Source organism: Vanellus vanellus, assembly GCF_965231255.1.
Source record: "Vanellus vanellus genome assembly, chromosome: 12".
NCBI classification, from domain to species: Eukaryota; Metazoa; Chordata; class Aves; order Charadriiformes; family Charadriidae; genus Vanellus; species Vanellus vanellus.
The window spans coordinates 14,939,279-14,958,482 of record NC_138917.1 but is presented as its reverse complement, the minus strand read 5'-3'; the positions used below and the strand labels follow the sequence as shown (position 1 = coordinate 14,958,482).

The following is a 19,204-nucleotide window of genomic DNA, read 5'->3' as shown; positions in this document are numbered from 1 at the left end:
GGGATGCTGAGCAAAAGCTGTCAGCGTCGCCTAATCGGCAGTTCTAGTGAAAAGACATTCTATATGAAATACCCTGAGATACTTCAAGCCCCGTTGCCTATGGGAGGTTTGAAAAAATCTCTAATGGGCTTACATGCGTTGCTGTAATTTTACACGTACGGCAACATTTCGCGGCCATGCTCCCGGCTCTGCGGAACGGCAGCGGCTCTCGCCCTCACACACCTCCCCCGCAAGCGCCGAGGTGTCCGGGAGGACGCGGAACCCCGGTCCCCACGGGGTGCCCCCGCGGCGGGATCTGCCGGCCGGGGGCTCTCCCTTCCCGCCTCGCCCGGCGGAAAGCCCTTCTCCCGGGGCGTTATGGTCATGCCTCCCCCCGTCATCGCCACCTGCCCCCACCTCGGGCCCTTTCCCTAAGTAACATCTCCCCTCACAAGCTAACCCGATGTGATGGATAACCGGAGGGATGAGAGCCAGGGCAGGCAGCAGGCTAAGTGCGCCTTTTTATTAACTTCTTGTAAAGTAATAGCTCCATTTTAGCTGTCACTCTTGTCAGACAACAGCCGCACAATAGCGTGTGATGGGCTCTTCCCGGCGCCTGAGCTGCAGGCAGCACGCTGCAGCCAGGCAGGCAGCTGGGCACGCCGCACGGCTGGGGCCGCACGGGCTCTCTGCCACTAGTGAGGGGGAGAAGGGGAGGAACAAGACGACGAAGGGGAGGACCGGCTCCCTTTTACCCCACCGGGACCCCACTCATATCCCAAACAAAGGCGGACAGCCGGGATTCAGGCTCAACCGAGCCACCGCGTCCCGGAGATGGGCTGCAGCGCTCGCCCGCTCCGCCCCAGTCGCGCTCCTGGCAGCCAGAACCGCCGGGTCCCTCTCCGCTGACGGGAAAATCCCGGCAGACGGGCGGGAAGGAGGGGACCGGGGCGGGGTAGCCTCAACAGGGCCACTACCGGCTCCCTGTAGGGACGGGGCGAGGACGGCCGCCACCTCGCCGCTACAGCCGCCGCCGCCCCCGCTCGGTGCCCGGCCGTGCGAGAGGAGCGCAGCGGCCCCGCCGGCTGCGGCTGTGGCTGCTTGCGGGGCTCCGTGGGGGGCGGGCACATGCGTACAAGCGGCTCATCCAGGCAAACACCCCTCACATCTTAAATGAGCTTCATTTGCCGGCAGCCGCTTCAGTCGAGCTGGGAGCTGCCGGGCTGCGCTCAGGCCGCCTGACGTGGAGCCCCCCCCGCCCCCCACTCCGGGGCAGGCGAGCCCCGACGGAGACTGCCGCGCCTCGCACTAGATGGGACTGAGCACGGCGGCGGCGGAGGCTCCGGGCTCGGGCGGCGGAGGCGGCTGAGCGCGCCCCGCGCGGGGGCGCCGGGCATGGCCGCGGGCGGGCGGGGGCCGGCCGAGCCGTAGCCGCGGGCCACAGCGCCCTCGCGGGGGGGCCGTCGCCGCTCCCGGCCGTGGCCATGGAGCGCCGGTGATCGCCGCCGTCGCCGCCGCGGAGTCGCCGCCGCGGCCCGCCGGGAGACAATGGCCTTGCGCAAACTCTGCTCGGTGCTGGAAGGTAGGAGCCGCGGGGGGCACGGCGCACTCCGCGGGAGAAGCTGTCCGCGCCCCGCCGGGGGGGAGATCGCCGTACCCCCGGGGTCGCCCGCCCCCTCGGCTGCCCTGTGCGGCCCCCGCTCTGCTGCGGCCGCCCTCCCACCGCCAGCGGAAACTTTGGTACAAGGGGCACGGGAGCTGCGCGGGGGTGGCAGCCCCGCCGCTGCCCCTCTCGGGCAGCTGCCGGCCCCCAACGCCGCCCCACCGCACCGCTTCCCTGCGGGGCGGCCGGCGGGTCCCCGGCCCCGCTCTGCTGCGTTCCGCGCGAAAACCAGCGCTGCGGTGGCGGTGCCGGCGGCGGGTCGGGGCTGCGGGTCGGGCGCTGCCGGGAGCCCAGCGCGGGGCCGTGGCGGGCCGTGAGCCCGCAGCCATCCCGGGCTGTGCCCGTCCCCGCTGGGCGCGGGCGGGCGGCGGGAGCACCTCGGGTGGGGGGTGGGGGTGGGGGGGTGTCCCCAGCCTGGAGAAACGTGGGTCACGGTGGCAGCGACCCTACCCCAATGCCCCGTGTGTTCCCCAGACACACCGAGAGCTTCCCACGCTCCAGTCTATTCCTGCTTTCTGAACTCTCCTAACGAGCTGCCGAACAGTGATCAGGTTATCTTTACTTGTTATCGGGAGAAAGACCTGTTTTCAGCAAGGTTTTCACCAAATCCGTCACCCGAGTCACACGCTACTGCCTGACAGGTCACCTGTACTTTGCTTCCGCTTGAGGCTTTTAAATCTTGTTTCTAACTTCTTTAGGTTCAGAGGTAAAGAACTGAGGAAGGCTCCTCATCCCAGCATTTCTTTGTCTGTGGTATTATTTATACAGCCCGACAATGAGCAAGGATTTTCTGTTCGAAAATAAAGCTAGATATGGCAGTTAACATTGTACCTCGAGAGAGACTGTTTCTAGTATTCTGTATCTTCTTTAGCAATAGCAGACTTGAACCATCAGGGATTATATTTTTTTCAATTAAATTACTCCATTAGGAGATTCGGGAGCGTCTGCTTGCGTTACTGAAGCCAACAAGGCATTCTGTTTCTGATATGCACTGATGTCCTCCTACGGTATGAAAGTTACAAAGAAGTCTGTTTTAAATCCAGAATGTTTCCACGACTCATAAAATCCCTTGTTCTTGGCCTGAAGGACAGATGTTTTAGGCGTTTAAATAAATATTTTTCATTTGTTAGCATAATAATTGAGATACTTGCTCTCAATAACTACCTGTCTGCCTATATAGGTGTTAACCATCCACTGAGTTTAGATAACATAGGAACATAAGGCTTACATGGGGGAGAAAAGGCATTTAGATTTTTTTTTTTTTACTTCCTCTTTCAGTAACATAGTTAAATACCATAAAGCACTATAAAGCAACCATAAAATACAACTGACACTTCTACTTCTTAATTACTTTCTGTATACACAGATCTAATTACATTTCAGAAATACGTGATTGCTGCAGATTTGACTATCCAGGTTTCCTCCTGAACAGACCTCAGGCCAATCTTTTATAATCACCCTAGCGTACAGGTAAAAAGTCCTTCTATGGGAATTTTTTTGTATTATTCATATTCTATAAATTGCACAAAGCCATTAGTCAATAAGCTGTTAGTATTCTAAATGCATCACTTGCCATGACTACAGAAACAACCTATCATTACTGAGCATCATACACTCCCTTTTATCTCTTCTGCACTGGAAGTCTTCATATAGTCCAATTATTACATCTAATCACAAAGAAAAAAAGCATTCCTATAAATAGGCACATAGATTTAATCCCAAAAGGAAGCCATTGGGAATAACATTCAAAGTAAACCTCCATATTTTACAAGTTGCATCTTAAATTCTGCGTGGAAGCTCTACCTACAGTGGCAGTAATTTTTTTTCTCTCCATACAAATAGCTTTGTGTGCAGAACTGGGAGAGTTCTGCTAAAACATATATGAAGTACAATGAAGCTCAGTATATTGGGAAAATCGTATAGCTTTTAATAATACTTAAACAGTTTAATTTTCTGCTCTTAACATGGAATGCATATATACATTTCTGTCATAGACAAAGGTTATATTTTTTGGCTGTATACCTCAGGGCAGAAGCAAAAGCCCATCACACTCACTTTGTGGCAATTCAAATTTCTTCTGTTATGCTTGTTCAGAAGTACTCTATAGTTCTTCCTTAGCTATCAATAATAAGGGCCATTTAAATAAACATCTTAATATAATTCTTACTGCCTCTTTCCATAGTGTTCAGCAGAACTTTTAAAATCTCATCCTGAACCCCATCATCTGTCTTAGATAACTTGCTCTCATCCAGATGTACCAGCCAGTAGTGCTGAGTGGAAACGATGGTGGACCACGACAGCACTGAGGTTGCAATAGCTGCAGGTTTTGCTGAAGTGGAGCCCAGCCAATGCCCACCTGCTTTCTCAGTGGTGTATGTCACCTATTGGAAGCCAAGGTGGTTGCTGCGTTTTGGTTGTTGAAAGACAAAGCTTTTTCCTCCCGTCTTCAGTTCTCAATGAGATTTTAAACACACCAGAATCATTCTTTAATCCTAGCACAGCTTGCAAAATGCAACTGCTCTGCAACAATAAAGCATTATAACCCTCTGCTTCACAAGAGAGAAAAGCAGCTGCTTTCTGCATAAAGCCATGTTCCTGTTATGCTTTGGAAGTAAATATATCTAGAATTTCCTCGTATTTGCTATTCCCTCAAAATGCGTTTGCTAAGAGCATGTTCCCATTCTTCAAATATGCTCCCTCTTTCAATTCTATATGCTATTATTTAGTTAAAAAAAAACCCAACAACCAAACATGAACCCTAAGTTAAATCCTGATGTACATTAGTTTTGGACTATTTAAGTTCTTACATTGGATTAACTTAAAAAGCCAAAAATGGAATACTGTAGTTTCTGTCCTGATAATTCAACAAGCAGCCAACGCTAGAACAAATTACTGCTACTTCTGGAAAGTCGACATTCCCAGCCTTCCAATGAGCTACAGAACTATTTCCAACTCTGGCAGGTTGCAAGAATGTGGAGTACTATGATTAACTTCCTGCCATTCTGCTCAGCCCCCTCATTTGCATTTTGGCATGATTTTAACAGCTAATTTCTCACAAACAAGTAGTGTTAGGAAGTAATGCTTCCTTCCCCACAAAAGCTAGGAATTATGGCCTCCTGTTTCCAAAATCAAGAGGTGTAACAATGGCCCAAAAAGCTGAAAACAATAAGAGAAAAAAAGATAAATTAAAAATCAGTTAATGATTTCATTATTTGTCCATTGAAACCAAAAGCAAAGTACTGACTGTAGAGGCTACAGTGGCCCTAATGAAGGCAGTATCAAGTGTAAGTCAGAATTTAATTTTTTACTGAAAAACAGGATCTACTTGCAACCTTTTCTGCTGCACTCAAAAAAAGCTAGGCACCAAACAGCTTGCACCGCTAAGCAGTTAAGCAGAAGTAATTCAAGTAAGGATTCAGAAAGCTGCTGTGTTATAAACAAGGGAAGTATTTGGTGGTATGCATTACGCCTTGCTATTAGTACATATACAAACTTAATATCCAAAACGCACCACTCCCAGAGTAGCATAACTTCAAAACCATTAACTCCCTAGTTTTCCTAAGACATAGTTGATGATGACCGCTAAAATTTTTACAGAACAAGTTGGTTATAATTACACTGATATTAATAGAAAAGTTCAGTATATAAATCAGGTGTAGCCAGAGTACAGAATAACACTGTATTGAAGCTAAAGGAGCTATTAAATTATGTATCCTTATCTAATGAAAAAGCTAAGATTTTCAGCACCTTCCCTAAGGTTTAATTCATGGAGAGAGATTAGACAGAAAAATTACCCCCAAAATGAAACTTTACATTACTCATCATTTATGAACCTGTCAGAAGTTCACAATGTAATTCATTGCAGGAATGGTGAAGACAGCTGATAAACGACTGCAATTATACCAGCAATTGCGCATACTCTTGTACATGTTGTTTACATACAAAACAGGTTACACGCATAGCGATGGACATGCTTATCTGGACTGAGGCAAAATCTGAATTAGTGTCTTGGATACAGTTGGGGTTCTAGCCCTGCAAACAAGCTTGCTGCTTTTCTGCCTTATATACTCAAATTTGTTTTTTAATTAATGAAGCTCTTACAGTCTTGGACAACTTAAATAGCTTGCTACATCTATTGATATATGACTGACAACTGCCACCTCAAATACTGCAAGTGATTGGGGCAGGGGAGCGTAAATTTTTCAACAAAAAATCAGCAGGTAACTTTTCATGAAAAAGATCACACATTTCTTTTAGCTTATCTTTGTGCTTAACTCCATTTTCTGTTATTACAAAGCCGACCCACTATCCAGGAGGAAAGAACTATCAATATGGGAACAATACATTTCACAAAAACTCCTTCTTTAGCATACAATAAAACACAGAGAAGTGTCTTTTTAAGGGACTGACAGTGAGGAGCTGCAAAAAAAAATACTAATTTATACTCTGTACACAAATTGTTGTCAGACATGACAGACGACAGCAGAATTTTCAGAACTTTCAATATTAATTTCATAATAGACATTCCTGAAAAGATTTCCACTGAAAAATACACTATATTGGTAATAAAGAGAAAGAGATGAAGAAGTGTGGTACAATCTGATCTATTTTTAAGTCAAAAAGTATCACTATCCAAGCATTGTAGGAATAAGTAATCTCTGTGAAAGATGTATTCAGAATCGTTATGTACGCCAAGATCAGTTCTGTCAGCTACAGGGAAATCATCTGAACTGTAAGTGAGTGTATATATTTTAATAAGGTTTTTGGAACCCCTCATCAACATGGTTTGCACATGCTGCCTTCTCATCAGTCTCTTGCTACACACAGCTTGGAGGTGAAAAAGGATCTTCCATATTAAAAGGAAAGCTTCTATTTTAAAAATGAAAGATACCGTTCTTCCGGCAGAAGTTTTGCTGGCAGACACACCCGGGAATGGATTATAAGTAACAGGAGCAACTGGTAAAATGAAGTAGCCCACGGCTGCTTATACGTTTCTAATGGAGGAAGGGATCAGAAATGTTAAATGTTTTGAGCAAACCTGTAGGGGACTCTGTCAGTCCATCCAAGCATGGATTGTTCTGCAGATGACTTTGATCAAAGGGACGTGGGAGAACTGCATTTACTTCCTGAATCAGTTAACCTGGTTTCTCTGCAGAGATATGGGGTCCCAATTTGTTTCTTTGACAGTCTTAAAGAGAGGAATTCCTACTGGAAACAGCTGGAGTGAGATGGAACTGTTATATCTGAGAATAGACCTGAGTGCGTGCAGATACCCTGCTGGCACGCTAATGGCTAACAAAATTTGGATCTTAGAAAGGTGCTGGAGTCACTGTTAATAGCTGGTGAAGCCCACTTCTGCTATCAAGCTTTTGTGAGGAGGATTAAAAATGGGTTGGCAGCACCATTAGCATGCTCTTGGGAAGACTTACAAACAGCTAAAATCTGTCTTGCCTGATGCACACCTTCATCTCTGTTACTTTATTCTGTGGCAATCCTGCAGTATATTCCAATATGAGGAAATGATCAGTGCTGTTAATAGGCTAAGTTATAGGCACCCACCCTAACTGCTCTTTGATACTCCTTTAACCAATCTGCAAATGTCCTCTTGAGACCACAAGAGATTAGGGAATATATACAGACTATGAACAACAATAGCATGTGGGATTCGAAAACCGCTGTGTTTTCATCCTTAGCAGTAGAATTGTTTGTCTAAAAAAGCAGCGACAGATGCAACCCAGTATTCCTTTTATCAATTAGCAAATGTCACCAAATGCTAGGAAGAGAGAGAAAAATCCCGTTCCCTGGAATTTAAAGTTTGTGTTTCTGAGCTAAAAATGGCTTGAATCAGAAATGCACTTAATGAGGTTTCTGAAAGAAAAAGAGGTGACCATCCGGACAAAATTACATAAAATCAAGCGTGTCTTTTCCTTCCCCCACTTTACCTTGTCTTTCTAAATTGCAGAAGTTCGTTACAAGAAGACCGGTCAATCACTTTGAATTTGTGCAGCATCTAACACCATGGAACCCTACATTTGATCAGAGTCCTTAAAAGCAACCAAAACACATGGAAGTAATTTCTGTTGTATATATAATCTTGGCCAGAGAATAAGATAGGATATGACATCACAAGTGTCCCCACCACATTAACAGCTAACATTAATGTTTAGAATTATGTGGGGAAAAAATTGGATGTAAAAGCTGGGATACTGTGATTAGCAGTTACTGAAAGTAACATTAATTTTAGCACATGGGGCAAATTGGGAGCTAGGTTTAAGAATAGTACACAGAGAAGGATTCATTCCCATAAGGCAAAGCACGCTATATAATTAAGATCAAGCATGTGTTACTCTAGGCTGTATCTGCCAGAAAGAAGCAGGCATCCTGGCAAGATTTTCTAACATGCATGACCTGTGTGTTGCCAATTACTGTCTATTTGGACTATATGTATACAAGGTGCTGCCTAATCCACGGAGTACAGCGCAGAGATAAAACAGCGAATCCTGCTTTAAGCAATGTCTGTCATCTTTATCCCTAGGATTCTGACTACTACTATACTAAGAAAGTGTAATACTCTAAATAATTAAGTCTTTATTTAAAAAATTGGGGGAATTTTTCACTCTATTTCTCAGTTGTGCATGACTGCTCCCCAGTTTGATATTTAGCTTGCCCTGCGTGCATAGATCCCCTACTGCCATCACTGAAGACAGACACTGCTCTCAGAGCCACACAGCAAATCTAGTCTGTTTTCTCTATATGCGAAGATCCCTAGAGCATGCAGAAAAAGCAGAGAAAGGACATACCATAGGGAGCTCAGAGCAGTACTGTATCCCATGAAATCTGAAGAATGCATCTTGCCAGAAAGTACAAGCATATGTCAGATTTGCAGCCTAAAGCACTTGTTTTTCTAAGCAACACACTGATTTCTCAATATTGGGTTGAGCACCCATTTACTATAAAACTAACTATATCGTTCTTATTTTTAAAGAGAAATAGGAGCCACTCATTTGTGAATCTCTCTATATATAGCTCAATACACAAATTAACACCTTTTTTTTGCAGCTTAGATTCATTTTAGAGAATTTTAATAAATGCCAGCAAAGAAAATCTTGACTCTTGCAAACAATGCATAGTTTATTACACCAGTTGAGGGGATTCTTTTATATCATTCCATAAGCCTATTTCAACATCAGAATAGTAATAAGAATTTGCAAAATGTGGTTAGTGTCTTCACTCTTAAAAAATTATACAGCTGTCTGCAGGCTATGCAATCTAAAATATTTCATGCAAAGAAGTGAAAAAAATGAAAAATTGATTCTTTTAAAAACAGGGACAGAAGCTTGCTGCTTTTTCTTTATTTCTACTTAATGTTCACACAGGTAAAAACTATCAGATCATTAAATGGTAGTACAAAAGTATGCACCATAATTCGTGGAATAAAAGTCTGTAGCAAATACCAGATTCACGAATAAAAGAAGCCCCTCTTAATCTGTCTGCCTCAGTGGCTATGCTGATGTTGGCTTCATGATAGCCTCTTCTATAATGTACATATCATGAAGTAGAAGCACAATATAAGGTGCAGAAGCACTAACCTCTATTGTATTTACAAACTAAATATCTCCAAGTTTATAAGGTCAGTCTCCCATATTTTAGTGTCATCTAGTAGAATTCTCACCGCATTCCTCCATTAAAAACAAAATGATCAAACCCACCTGTCTATCCCTTTGATACTCAACGCAGTCATGCAATCCTGCACTGTTTGTGCTGTTGCTTACATTGGCAAACCATGTTCAAGTGGCATTTTTAGATACTTACTACTTCTGCTTCCTGTACCATGATAGAATACAGAGCCAAGTCTAGAGTTATCTTTCATCCTCGCTGAAGAACAGTCATGTCACAGTGATATGTAATAGACTTTAAAAGAGGAAAAAAGGAGCAGAGGAATACTGTGTCCCATTGCAAGTCCAGGTGCATTATAACTATTCAAATTTCAGTTTACAGAAATAACAGGATCATTCTTTATCCTTCTGAAAGAGCTACAAGACTTTTAGTAAAAGTAGTTTGGTATCTCATGTCTGTTCTAATTGTTGTGTCTGTGTCCCCACGGGCAGTACCAGAACACTGGTTCAGCACTAGCTATCCACTGCACCATCCTACAGGATCTGGCTCTTCTCTAGACATCTTCCTTCCTTCTTACTGACTTGTATGGTCCAAATTAGTCTTTCAGATTCAAAAATATTTTTTCCAGGCAGCAGTATGGATTTAGGACACCAAGTGATTGCTTTGTTGTTTTAAAATGCATGCAAAAATGGGTTAATGGAAGCAGTCTACAAGGTCTAAAAATATTGTGACTGATTTTTTTTCCCCTTCTTTCTTTCCCTTTCATCCTGAACATGGATAGGCCTTGTTTTCAGTCAAAATCCTCCTGTTTGCTATCTCACATTACACTGGGTCATGTAAATGCACACAGTTTAAGGCAATACTACCTCCAGAGTCTCTGTCCGCTATTCTCAGGAAGAATATTCTCTCCACCTTTTTGCAATGTTGCAGAGATAAGGACAGCACACATACAGAGTATTAGCTAGAGACACCTCTTTTCTTTATCGTACTATCACCCAGGATGAAAGGAAGGCCCTTAAACATTTGCTACCTAGGCTGCTTTGAATACATCATAAGGGTTGTTGAGGCCATTAGAAGGATAGACATTTCCAGGGAAAGGGAAGAGATGGAAGAGATTAAAAATGAAGAGGATGAAAAGGGCAGGGAACAAAGAGAAGGTGGCCCATATTTACTATATCCACTCATCCATATAACAGGACAGAAGGAAGAAAGTAAGACAAATACTCATCCCATTTATCTTCTGTAATTGCCTGCGTATCCATGCTGTTCTGCAGGAAACATGCACTGTTCGTTTGCACTTGCACACACATACAAAACTCTGGACTATTTATAGAAAAGGCACAGGTTTTAGTGAAAGCCAGTCAGATTTTCTGAATTCCTTTTAGGAGGCTTCTTTCTGTATCCACATCATTTCAAGAAGGGAAATCACTGGTTAATGTAACTGAACATCTATTCTCATGTTGTCTCTATCTGTACAAGAGAACACAATCACTGAAATAAACAGAGATGCTTATTGATATTTTCAAGGTGAAAAGGAAAAAAAAAAGATATACTGCAACAGTGTTACCCATAGTAGATAGCTATACTAAAAAAAAACCCACCAAATCAAACAAATAAAACCCCAGATTTCCCACTGTTACTTGAAAGTGACTGCCTGCATTAATTTTGTTAGTCATGAGAGGACTTACCTTACTCATATTTCTGTGTTTATTTGCTTTAAGAAAAAAAGACAAAGCCTATTTCGCATTTTAAGAAGCAGCACAACAAGTTATAAAGAGATTGCTATGTTCTTGCTAAATAGAGGGTGGGCATCGCCCATCTTTAAGAAAGGTTAATTAGGTAGAAGAACATACCAACACATGATTTGTATATGACTGTGGAAACTGCATTCACTTTAATGACAAAAGCCAACTTTGAAGTGTTGCTCCAAAACCAGCGTAGAAAAAACCCAAAGAAAATACATAGACAATTTTGTAACCACTATCAAGGTTCTCTGTTAGGGACAAGCTATCTCAGGAGTACAAATACATTGTAAGTTCATGCACTTAAACTCAGATCTTTGAGTGCACAGTGTAAACACAGAAGCCGCAAAAATAAACTGCAAATAATTTTGAAATAGTAGCATCTATATAAGAAATATTAAAAACTAAAAAAATCTGAAAACTGATGTGAATCATGTGTTAAAGATGGGATATTTCTTCATTTTATTTGCTTTATAGAATAGACTCATAGAATCATTTAGGTCGGAAAAGACCTTTAAGATCATTGAGTCCAACCTAGCACTGCCAGGTCTGCCACGGAACCATGTCCCTAAGTGCCACATCTGTCCTTTAAATACCTCCAGGCATGGTGACTCAACTACTTCCCTGGGCAGTCTGTTCCAGTGCTTGATAACCCTTTCAGTGAAGACTTTTTTCCTAATAATCCAAGCTAAACCTCCCCTGGTGCAACTTCAGGCCATTTCCTCTTGTCTTATTGCTTGTTACTTGGGAGAAGAGAGCGACCCCCACCTGGCTACAACCTCCTTTCAGGTAGTTGTAGAGAGCGATAAAGTCTCCCCTCAGCCTCCTTTTTGCCAGTCTAAACAACCCCAGTTCCCTCAGCTGTTCCTCAGAGGACTTGTGCTCCAGACCCCTCACCAGCTTCGTTGTCCTTCTCTAGACCCTCTTCAGCACCTCAATGTCTTTCTTGTAGTGAGGAGCCCAAAACTGAACACAGTACTCAAGGTGCAGCCTCACCAGTGCCGAGCACAGGGGGATGATCACTTCCCTAGTCCTGCTGGCCACACTATTTCTCATACAATCCAGGATGCTATGGGCCTTCTTGGCCACCTGGGCCCACTGCTGGCTCATATTCAGCCAGCTGTTGACCAGCACCCCCAGGTCTTTTTCCACCAGGCAGCTTTCCAGCCACACTTCCCCAAGCCTGTAGCATTTAATGGGGTTGTTGAGACCCAAGTGCAGGACCCGGCACTTTGCCTTGTTGAACCTCATACCATTGGCCTTGGCCCATCAATCCAGCCTGTCCAGGTCCCTCTGTAGAGCTATCCTACCCTCAAGTGGATCAACACTCCAGCCCACCTTGGTGTTGTTTGCAAACTTACTGAGGGTGCACTCGATCCCCTTGTCTGGGTCGTTGATAAAGATACTAAACAGAACTGACCCCGATACTGAGCCCTGGGGAGCATCACTTGAAAGACTAGTGAACATCCATAATTTGAAGACCCGTAACAGGTACTAGATACTTTCTTCTGAAGGATGAATTTTCTAACTAGGGTGAGTCAGCAATGATACTTTGTATTGCAATAATGACAGTTGGGAGGTATATTTTCAGTATATTAATACTGATGAAAATAAGGAATTATTGCAAAGATAGAAATTGCAAAAATACCTAAGTCTTAACCTACTATCTCATAATCCATCCCTAAAAATCAACTAACCTTCTAGGAACATAACACTTGTTTGCAAGACCCATATGGTGTTTTAGAACACCCACAAGTTGAGAACTTCACTTACAAGGGAGAAAGCGGTTGTTGGTAAAGCAAGTCTCAATGATATACAAACTGTTTTAACATGGGTAGAGAGAAGAAAGGGCAGCAGAAACATACATAATAAAACACAAATGCTAGATGGACACTTTCAGGGGCAGACTGATTCCTTTTGTCTTTCCCCAAGATGATATATCTATGCCTGTCTGACTTAGTATTAACAAGTAGATTAAGGTGATACCAGGTCAAATCAAAGGTCCATCTAGCCTGCTATCTTCTTTCACAGAGATATAAAAGCAGGGGTGTCAGAAAGAGTATAAAAGTAGAGCAAATTATATTTGCCCCAAATATTATCCCAGACTTCCAACAACTTATGTCTTAAGGGATTTCTGAAACAGAATTTTCTACCTTAAGGATCTGTTGTGAAGTATCTGCATTAAAAAAAAAAATAAAAACTTGATTTACTTTGAACTTGCCACGTGCTAGCTTTGTGTGATAACCCCTGGTTCTTGTACTGGAAGATACAAGTAGTCGCTCTCTATTCACCGTCTCAATAACACTCGTGATTTTATAACTTGTATTCTATCTTCCCTCAGCCAGCTTCTGTTCAGGGCAGAGTCCTAGCCTATTTAGCTAGTTCTCCAATATATGTGTCCAGAATTGTAGAGATACTCAAGATGGAAGCAAATGAAAGGTTTCAAGAGTGGCATAATGATACACTGTATTTTATTCTCTTGTCCCTTCCTGGTAATCCCTTTCAATTTGAAGAGACCAAGCATTTTAGGAAAATCTGGACATTAAGCCTGTTTTAAAACTGCTGATGAATAGCGGAATATGGAATCTTTAACATGCTGTTCAGACTGACATTTCTTGGGTGCAGTGAACGTGCAAACATAAGCGAAAGGCAAAAAGCAAAACCATCTAGACAGCTTCTGGAAGGAAGGAAGGCAGGAAGAAAAAAGAGGATTGGGGGAAACAGCATAACAAAATCTTTGTCAGGTCCAATATTTGGTCAATTCAAATCTAGAAAATGCCAGTATGTACCAACACCTGAGACTAACACAAAACTTCAGCAAAGCAGAGTGCTTGCAGCAGTGCACATCCTAGCAGTGTCCACATCCTAGTGGTTGTCGCTGCTCAGAGTAAGTCTCTCCATTGCTAGAACCTGTATCTGCTCGTTTTCTGCTGCCACACCATTTGCAGAAATCAATGGTGTTGTGGCAACATCACAACTACCACTCTTGCAAGCACAGCTCTATAGTGCTCCTGAAATCCGTGTGGGGATAAGACCATGCAGTGTCTCTTGTGGCCCTGATTAATTTTTTGGAAGCTGGAGAAGTCTTTTGTACATATTATGCATATGGAGTTTTAGGATAAATATGGTTCTATATGGCAGTGAAACATCTTGTTTCAGGATATAAAAGTTATATAGAAGATAGATACTATTTAATTTTATAAAATGCTTGCAAATTAGTAGATACTCTACTAATATTCTGAAAAATATTCTGAAAGTCCCCTCAAACAATAAATTGCTATTCTCATATACAGTTTCTTAAGGAACCTGGAAGAAGAACTGACAGTGCACTTAGACTGCACTCGTTTTCTGAAGTTGAAATTTTAAGAAAGCACATAAATTAATTACATGGTTTTGTATGTTCTGAGTTGTTTTGGCTAGTAATTCTAGGATTTGCATGAATCAAGACTGCAGAAAAAGGTCTATAATTTTGGTGAATTACTGATGTTTTTCCTGTCCAATTTCTCTCATCAGTGTTGCTAGTAACAATCCTTGTAGTGGAAGGGATTGCCATTGCACAGAAGACACAAGGTACAATTTTGTTTTGATTATTTTCTTTCAAAAAATGTAAGAGTTTTATAATTAAGCAATATAAGTGAAAGAGGGTATTTGTGTTCAGGTATTAATAGTTCTTGAATTACCAATATGAATTCTATTATTTTCCATTTTCCCTCTATTTACTGCATTTTTTTCAACTGAACAAAGCCATCCAATCACAAAGAACATGGACGTTCACTTACCCAGTTAAAATTCTATGGTTTTAGACCTTAGAGGTGGAAAAAAAACCACTACGGAAATTCCTTTTTTCTGTATCTGACAACAAGCTGTTCAAATAGTCCACCCACAAACATTTTTGAAGCCTGCTGAGTGGGGAAGGCATCAGTTTCACAAACCTTATTTTCTCATATGTGGGATTAACCTACACATAGGAGAGAAGAATTCCTTGAACTGACACCTACAGAATTTCCTTGAACAATTTCTGCAGGAGAGACTAAGTTTTCACCCCCATAAATCAAAAAGCTGCCAAGATACCAGTTGAAGGTGATGTAATTTACTGGAGGCAGCTAAGACCTGTATCAGCACGGACTCCCTCTCAAAGGTCTGCAAAGAAAACCTGCATAAATATAACTAAGATTATGACAGCACCCTGTAAGATTTAGGAAGAACCTAGCAAAAACTACAATACCCTGTGTCTTATTCTCTCCAGTTCTGCTGATATCAAGGAGCAGGGTCAAAGGTACTTAAGAAGAATGTCAGAGACATCATGCTATTCCCAACTCCTTTCTTCTTGGATAAGGAAATCTGAACTAACAAAGCTCCTGTGAACGGTCTAGTGTGGTGCACTAGCTTAGTAAACTGCATAAGCTCAATCAAGGATCATGTTTTCCTGTACACCCTGAAGAAGACCTTTGATCTTAAATGAGACCCTTAGCTACCAGTGCAACCTATCTATGCTAGTAATTTTTTTAATTACCATTGCTGTTTTTAGTGTATTTATGTATTATAATTCATTCTGTATTCCAACAAATTATTGTAAATAGATATTCAGTCTAAGTACTTCAGTATACTCTGGAATCAGGGCCAAAATAGTAAAAGCTAACAAGTATTTCGGATTATATTTGCATGGGAATGGAGAAGATGTAAGCCATAAAATAATGCTGCTATATTGGCAGCCACTGTGACTATTTGACGTAGAAAGAGCATCAAAAAATCTAAATTGACTTGGGTAAAAAAGGTTACTCCCTCTCTTCCTTTCCCAAGGAATACTGGACATATCTGATATTCAAAAACTGTGATCTCTTTAGGATATACCACATCACTAAATTAAACATAAGATTTTCCTAGCTAATTATTAACAAGTGGCATATTTGATTTTCAACCAAAATAAATTATTCTCTTCTTTTATAGGATATGCATTATGTCAGTGTTTTACTTTTGCAAAATCAAATTTGCATGCTTGCAGGAGAAATTTATTTGATCACTTTTTTTTTTTTCCACTTAAGGTGGGCAAAACATTGGAGTGAATCGCATTCCTCCTACTCAGTGTGACAATTGGGTACGGACAAGTAATGGAGGACATTTTGCTTCACCAAACTACCCTAACATGTACCCACCAAACCAAGAGTGCATCTATATCTTAGAAGGTACATGCAGTATTTCTGTTTTGTTGTGTTGTAATCTTACTGTTAAATGGATCATCTTGAACTCTTAAAACTGTCATTTTGCTATACTGTCAAGTATTGTATAGCCATACTAGTAATATAACCAATTCTGCAGTCATTTGATTGACCAAGAAGCTAACTTTGCTCTCTGAAGTAATAATAGCAAATAAATAGAAAATGCAAACATTTAGGAATTAGCTATACAGAATAAGAGATAACCTTACAGACAGAAAAAGCAGCGTCAGATCTACTGTAATCTATGAAGGCACAGAGCTATTAGGATAAAAATTGTAGCTTGTTATCTTAATATCACTTCCACTATTGCTGATAAACTGCAAAAGATGGTTGAAGGCTATATTCTGTCAATCTCACGAGCAGAAAATCTTTATGCTGTCCTTTATTAATAAAAAGGACACATCTGACTGCCATAGCGCTGTACTAAAACTATGGAGATTTCTTAGCACTGCTGAGGTCACTATTTAAAATCATGTGATAAGGACAAAAAAAATTTTGTTAACTGGAATAAAACCACATTCCAATGAGAATATCTTGGATAAAGGCTGCAAGACCTGGGACACACTAATTATTTTTTCCTCAACCCACTGAAGTTAGCTAAAAACATTATTCAGCTTAATCATCAGATTCATATCAATTAATTGAAATATTTCAAGTAATATGTTTCAGTGAGTTTATATTTGTACAGTATAGGACTGGTTCATAGACACCCTTGGTTTTGCTTGTATGCGTGCACATCTGAAGTTGTGCATTTTCCCTACCAGTGAAGGCACTGGAAAGCAGATATCCTGTCCAGCTTCAAAGTTCAGACATACCAGATCCATTGCTGGATCTCCCTTGCACGAGGCAGTTTCCACAGGGCACGGAATTGGTTTCCATGCCTCTGTCCTCACCATCCTTACACAGAAACATTATGTGTACCTGAGTGAGACAAAGGCCCTCCACAATTTCTAGCTAAGATATGCTTCTTCCTGCAGACCACTGCCAATGTGTGCAAACAGCTGTGAATGTTTTTAACTTATGTATAAGTTAAGGTGTAAGGTCTAAGCAGAGTGTAAGACATAAGTAAATGGTTTTTGCATTCAGAAGAAGCAGACAGCATGCAATTCGTTAATGCTGTCACTCCAGATACCAATTAGTGTCTGCAAGTTCATGTAGCTCATTAGATGACAAGAACAAGAAACACTAAAGCTATTCATACAGTATAAAGTTGCAGTTCCAAACTACAGCTGCGAAAGTCCAGTCACAAAGTAGCCATAGCTGCATCTCATCAGGATTTAGGGGTCTGATCCAAATCCTGATGTTAGGATGTCACTAGTTCAGACTTACCAACATCTGTAGTTACCGGCATATTAATAATATATATGAAGCATTTGCACTTCTCTGAATATTCTAATAAAACATGTCTCCTGCCAAAGGATCTGCAAATTTGGGCTTAATGTTTAGGAAATATACAAGTGAGTAGTTCTTCATATCTTATTCTTTTCCATTTTCTTCTGCATCCCTCAAAGTTTTGTCCTTTTTTATATATTTTGCTTTCACAAAACACTGGTTTTAATTTATATCTTAATATTAAACCTTGTTTTAATACCTTTGCAGATATGGTAATATCTGTTACATGTGCTGTGTTAAATTTATGTCATTTCTGAATGTTCAACAATAAAGATCAGCAAGCAACAGAATTCTGTGAAAAAGTATCTTCTACATAATCATTTTTGAAATTTTTATTACAGCGTATCTGAGTTTTTGTAGCAGACTGCCAGATGTATTTTGAGAAGTCTCCTGTCTTTTCTGTATCTTGCTGTTTGGAGGCCTGTCTCTTCATCATTTCATGTCTTTGTGTGTTTTTTATATAGGTCTTCATTTAATCTTTTTCTCGATTTTTTATGTCTAGCTGCTCCACGACAAAGAATTGAGTTGACCTTTGATGAACCTTATTACATAGAACCCTCATTTGAATGTCGGTTTGACCATCTGGAGGTTCGAGATGGACCTTTTGGTTTCTCCCCTCTCATTAATCGTTACTGTGGTCTGAAAAGTCCTGCACTAATTAGATCAACGGGGAGATTTATGTGGATCAAGTTTACTTCTGATGAGGAGCTGGAAGGAAAGGGATTTCAAGCAAAGTACTCATTTATACCAGGTAAAGATGCCTAAAATTCTAACCCAGTTAATGACCATCTGCTCCCATTGAACTCTGTGGATGTGTTTATGCTGGCAGTCTAGAGCTGTATTTCATAAGTGCTTATGAAGGCAAAGTGACAGTGTGATAGTTACAGTCTCAGTCCTGCTAATCCTACAGCATACTCGACTAAAACCACTTTGGAAAATTGACTGAAGGGACTTACAGGTCTATAGTTTGCTAGTGAAGAAGTCAGTTGATCTTGTTCATGCTGAAGGTTTTAGTAACTTCCCTCTTTGTCACTCTAACTTGTACCGGTTTCACTGGTAGTAGTAATGGAAAGAGCATTTATGTAGACAAATAGCTGGCATTTTCAACAGCCTATCTTGTAGGAATATAAGACACTGACAAAAACACCTGAAGCAAATCTACAATAGCACTTCCAGCCAGATGCAAAACATTTTAAATCTCCATTCTGAAAAGCCAGAGGAAATATCTATACAGACCAAACATCAGCTCTCAGTATAACTAGGTTGCCTCAAACTACAGGCTCAGACAACAGAAGTGTTCTTTGCTCAAAGTACGGTGTAGTTTACAGGGCATGAGGGAGAGGATAACATGCTGACAGTGCCTTTAGACAAACAAAAAGTACATCTGCTCTGTGGGGACACTTAAAACTGGCAGGGCATTCTTTTTACAAGAAAATAATGTGTAGTTATCAGCATTTTATTGTCGTTTGGGACAAAAAACAGTATATGAATGTCAGCTCTGTTACTACTACAAATGTATACACAGGCATACCTTTTTAATGTCATCTTTACTCCACTGGTCTTTACCCCTACGGCACATGAAAACACTATACATG

The 19,204-nt window shown here is 41.6% G+C and overlaps 1 protein-coding gene across 2 annotated transcripts in view; it reads left to right on the top strand.

Annotated features, from left to right (window-relative positions):
* Window positions 1-1,527: 1,527 nt before the first annotated feature.
* The window catches only part of NETO2 (neuropilin and tolloid like 2), a gene marked incomplete at both ends in the record, with an annotated part of 32,318 nt that continues 14,641 nt past the window's right edge, over window positions 1,528-19,204 (top strand). For both annotated transcript variants that reach the window (XM_082489544.1, XM_082489543.1), the window contains 4 exons: window positions 1,528-1,561; window positions 14,515-14,571; window positions 16,044-16,184; window positions 18,112-18,360. In XM_082489544.1, coding sequence (XP_082345670.1) covers window positions 1,528-1,561; window positions 14,515-14,571; window positions 16,044-16,184; window positions 18,112-18,360 — 481 coding nt within the window. The remainder of the gene's footprint in view (window positions 1,562-14,514; window positions 14,572-16,043; window positions 16,185-18,111; window positions 18,361-19,204) is intronic.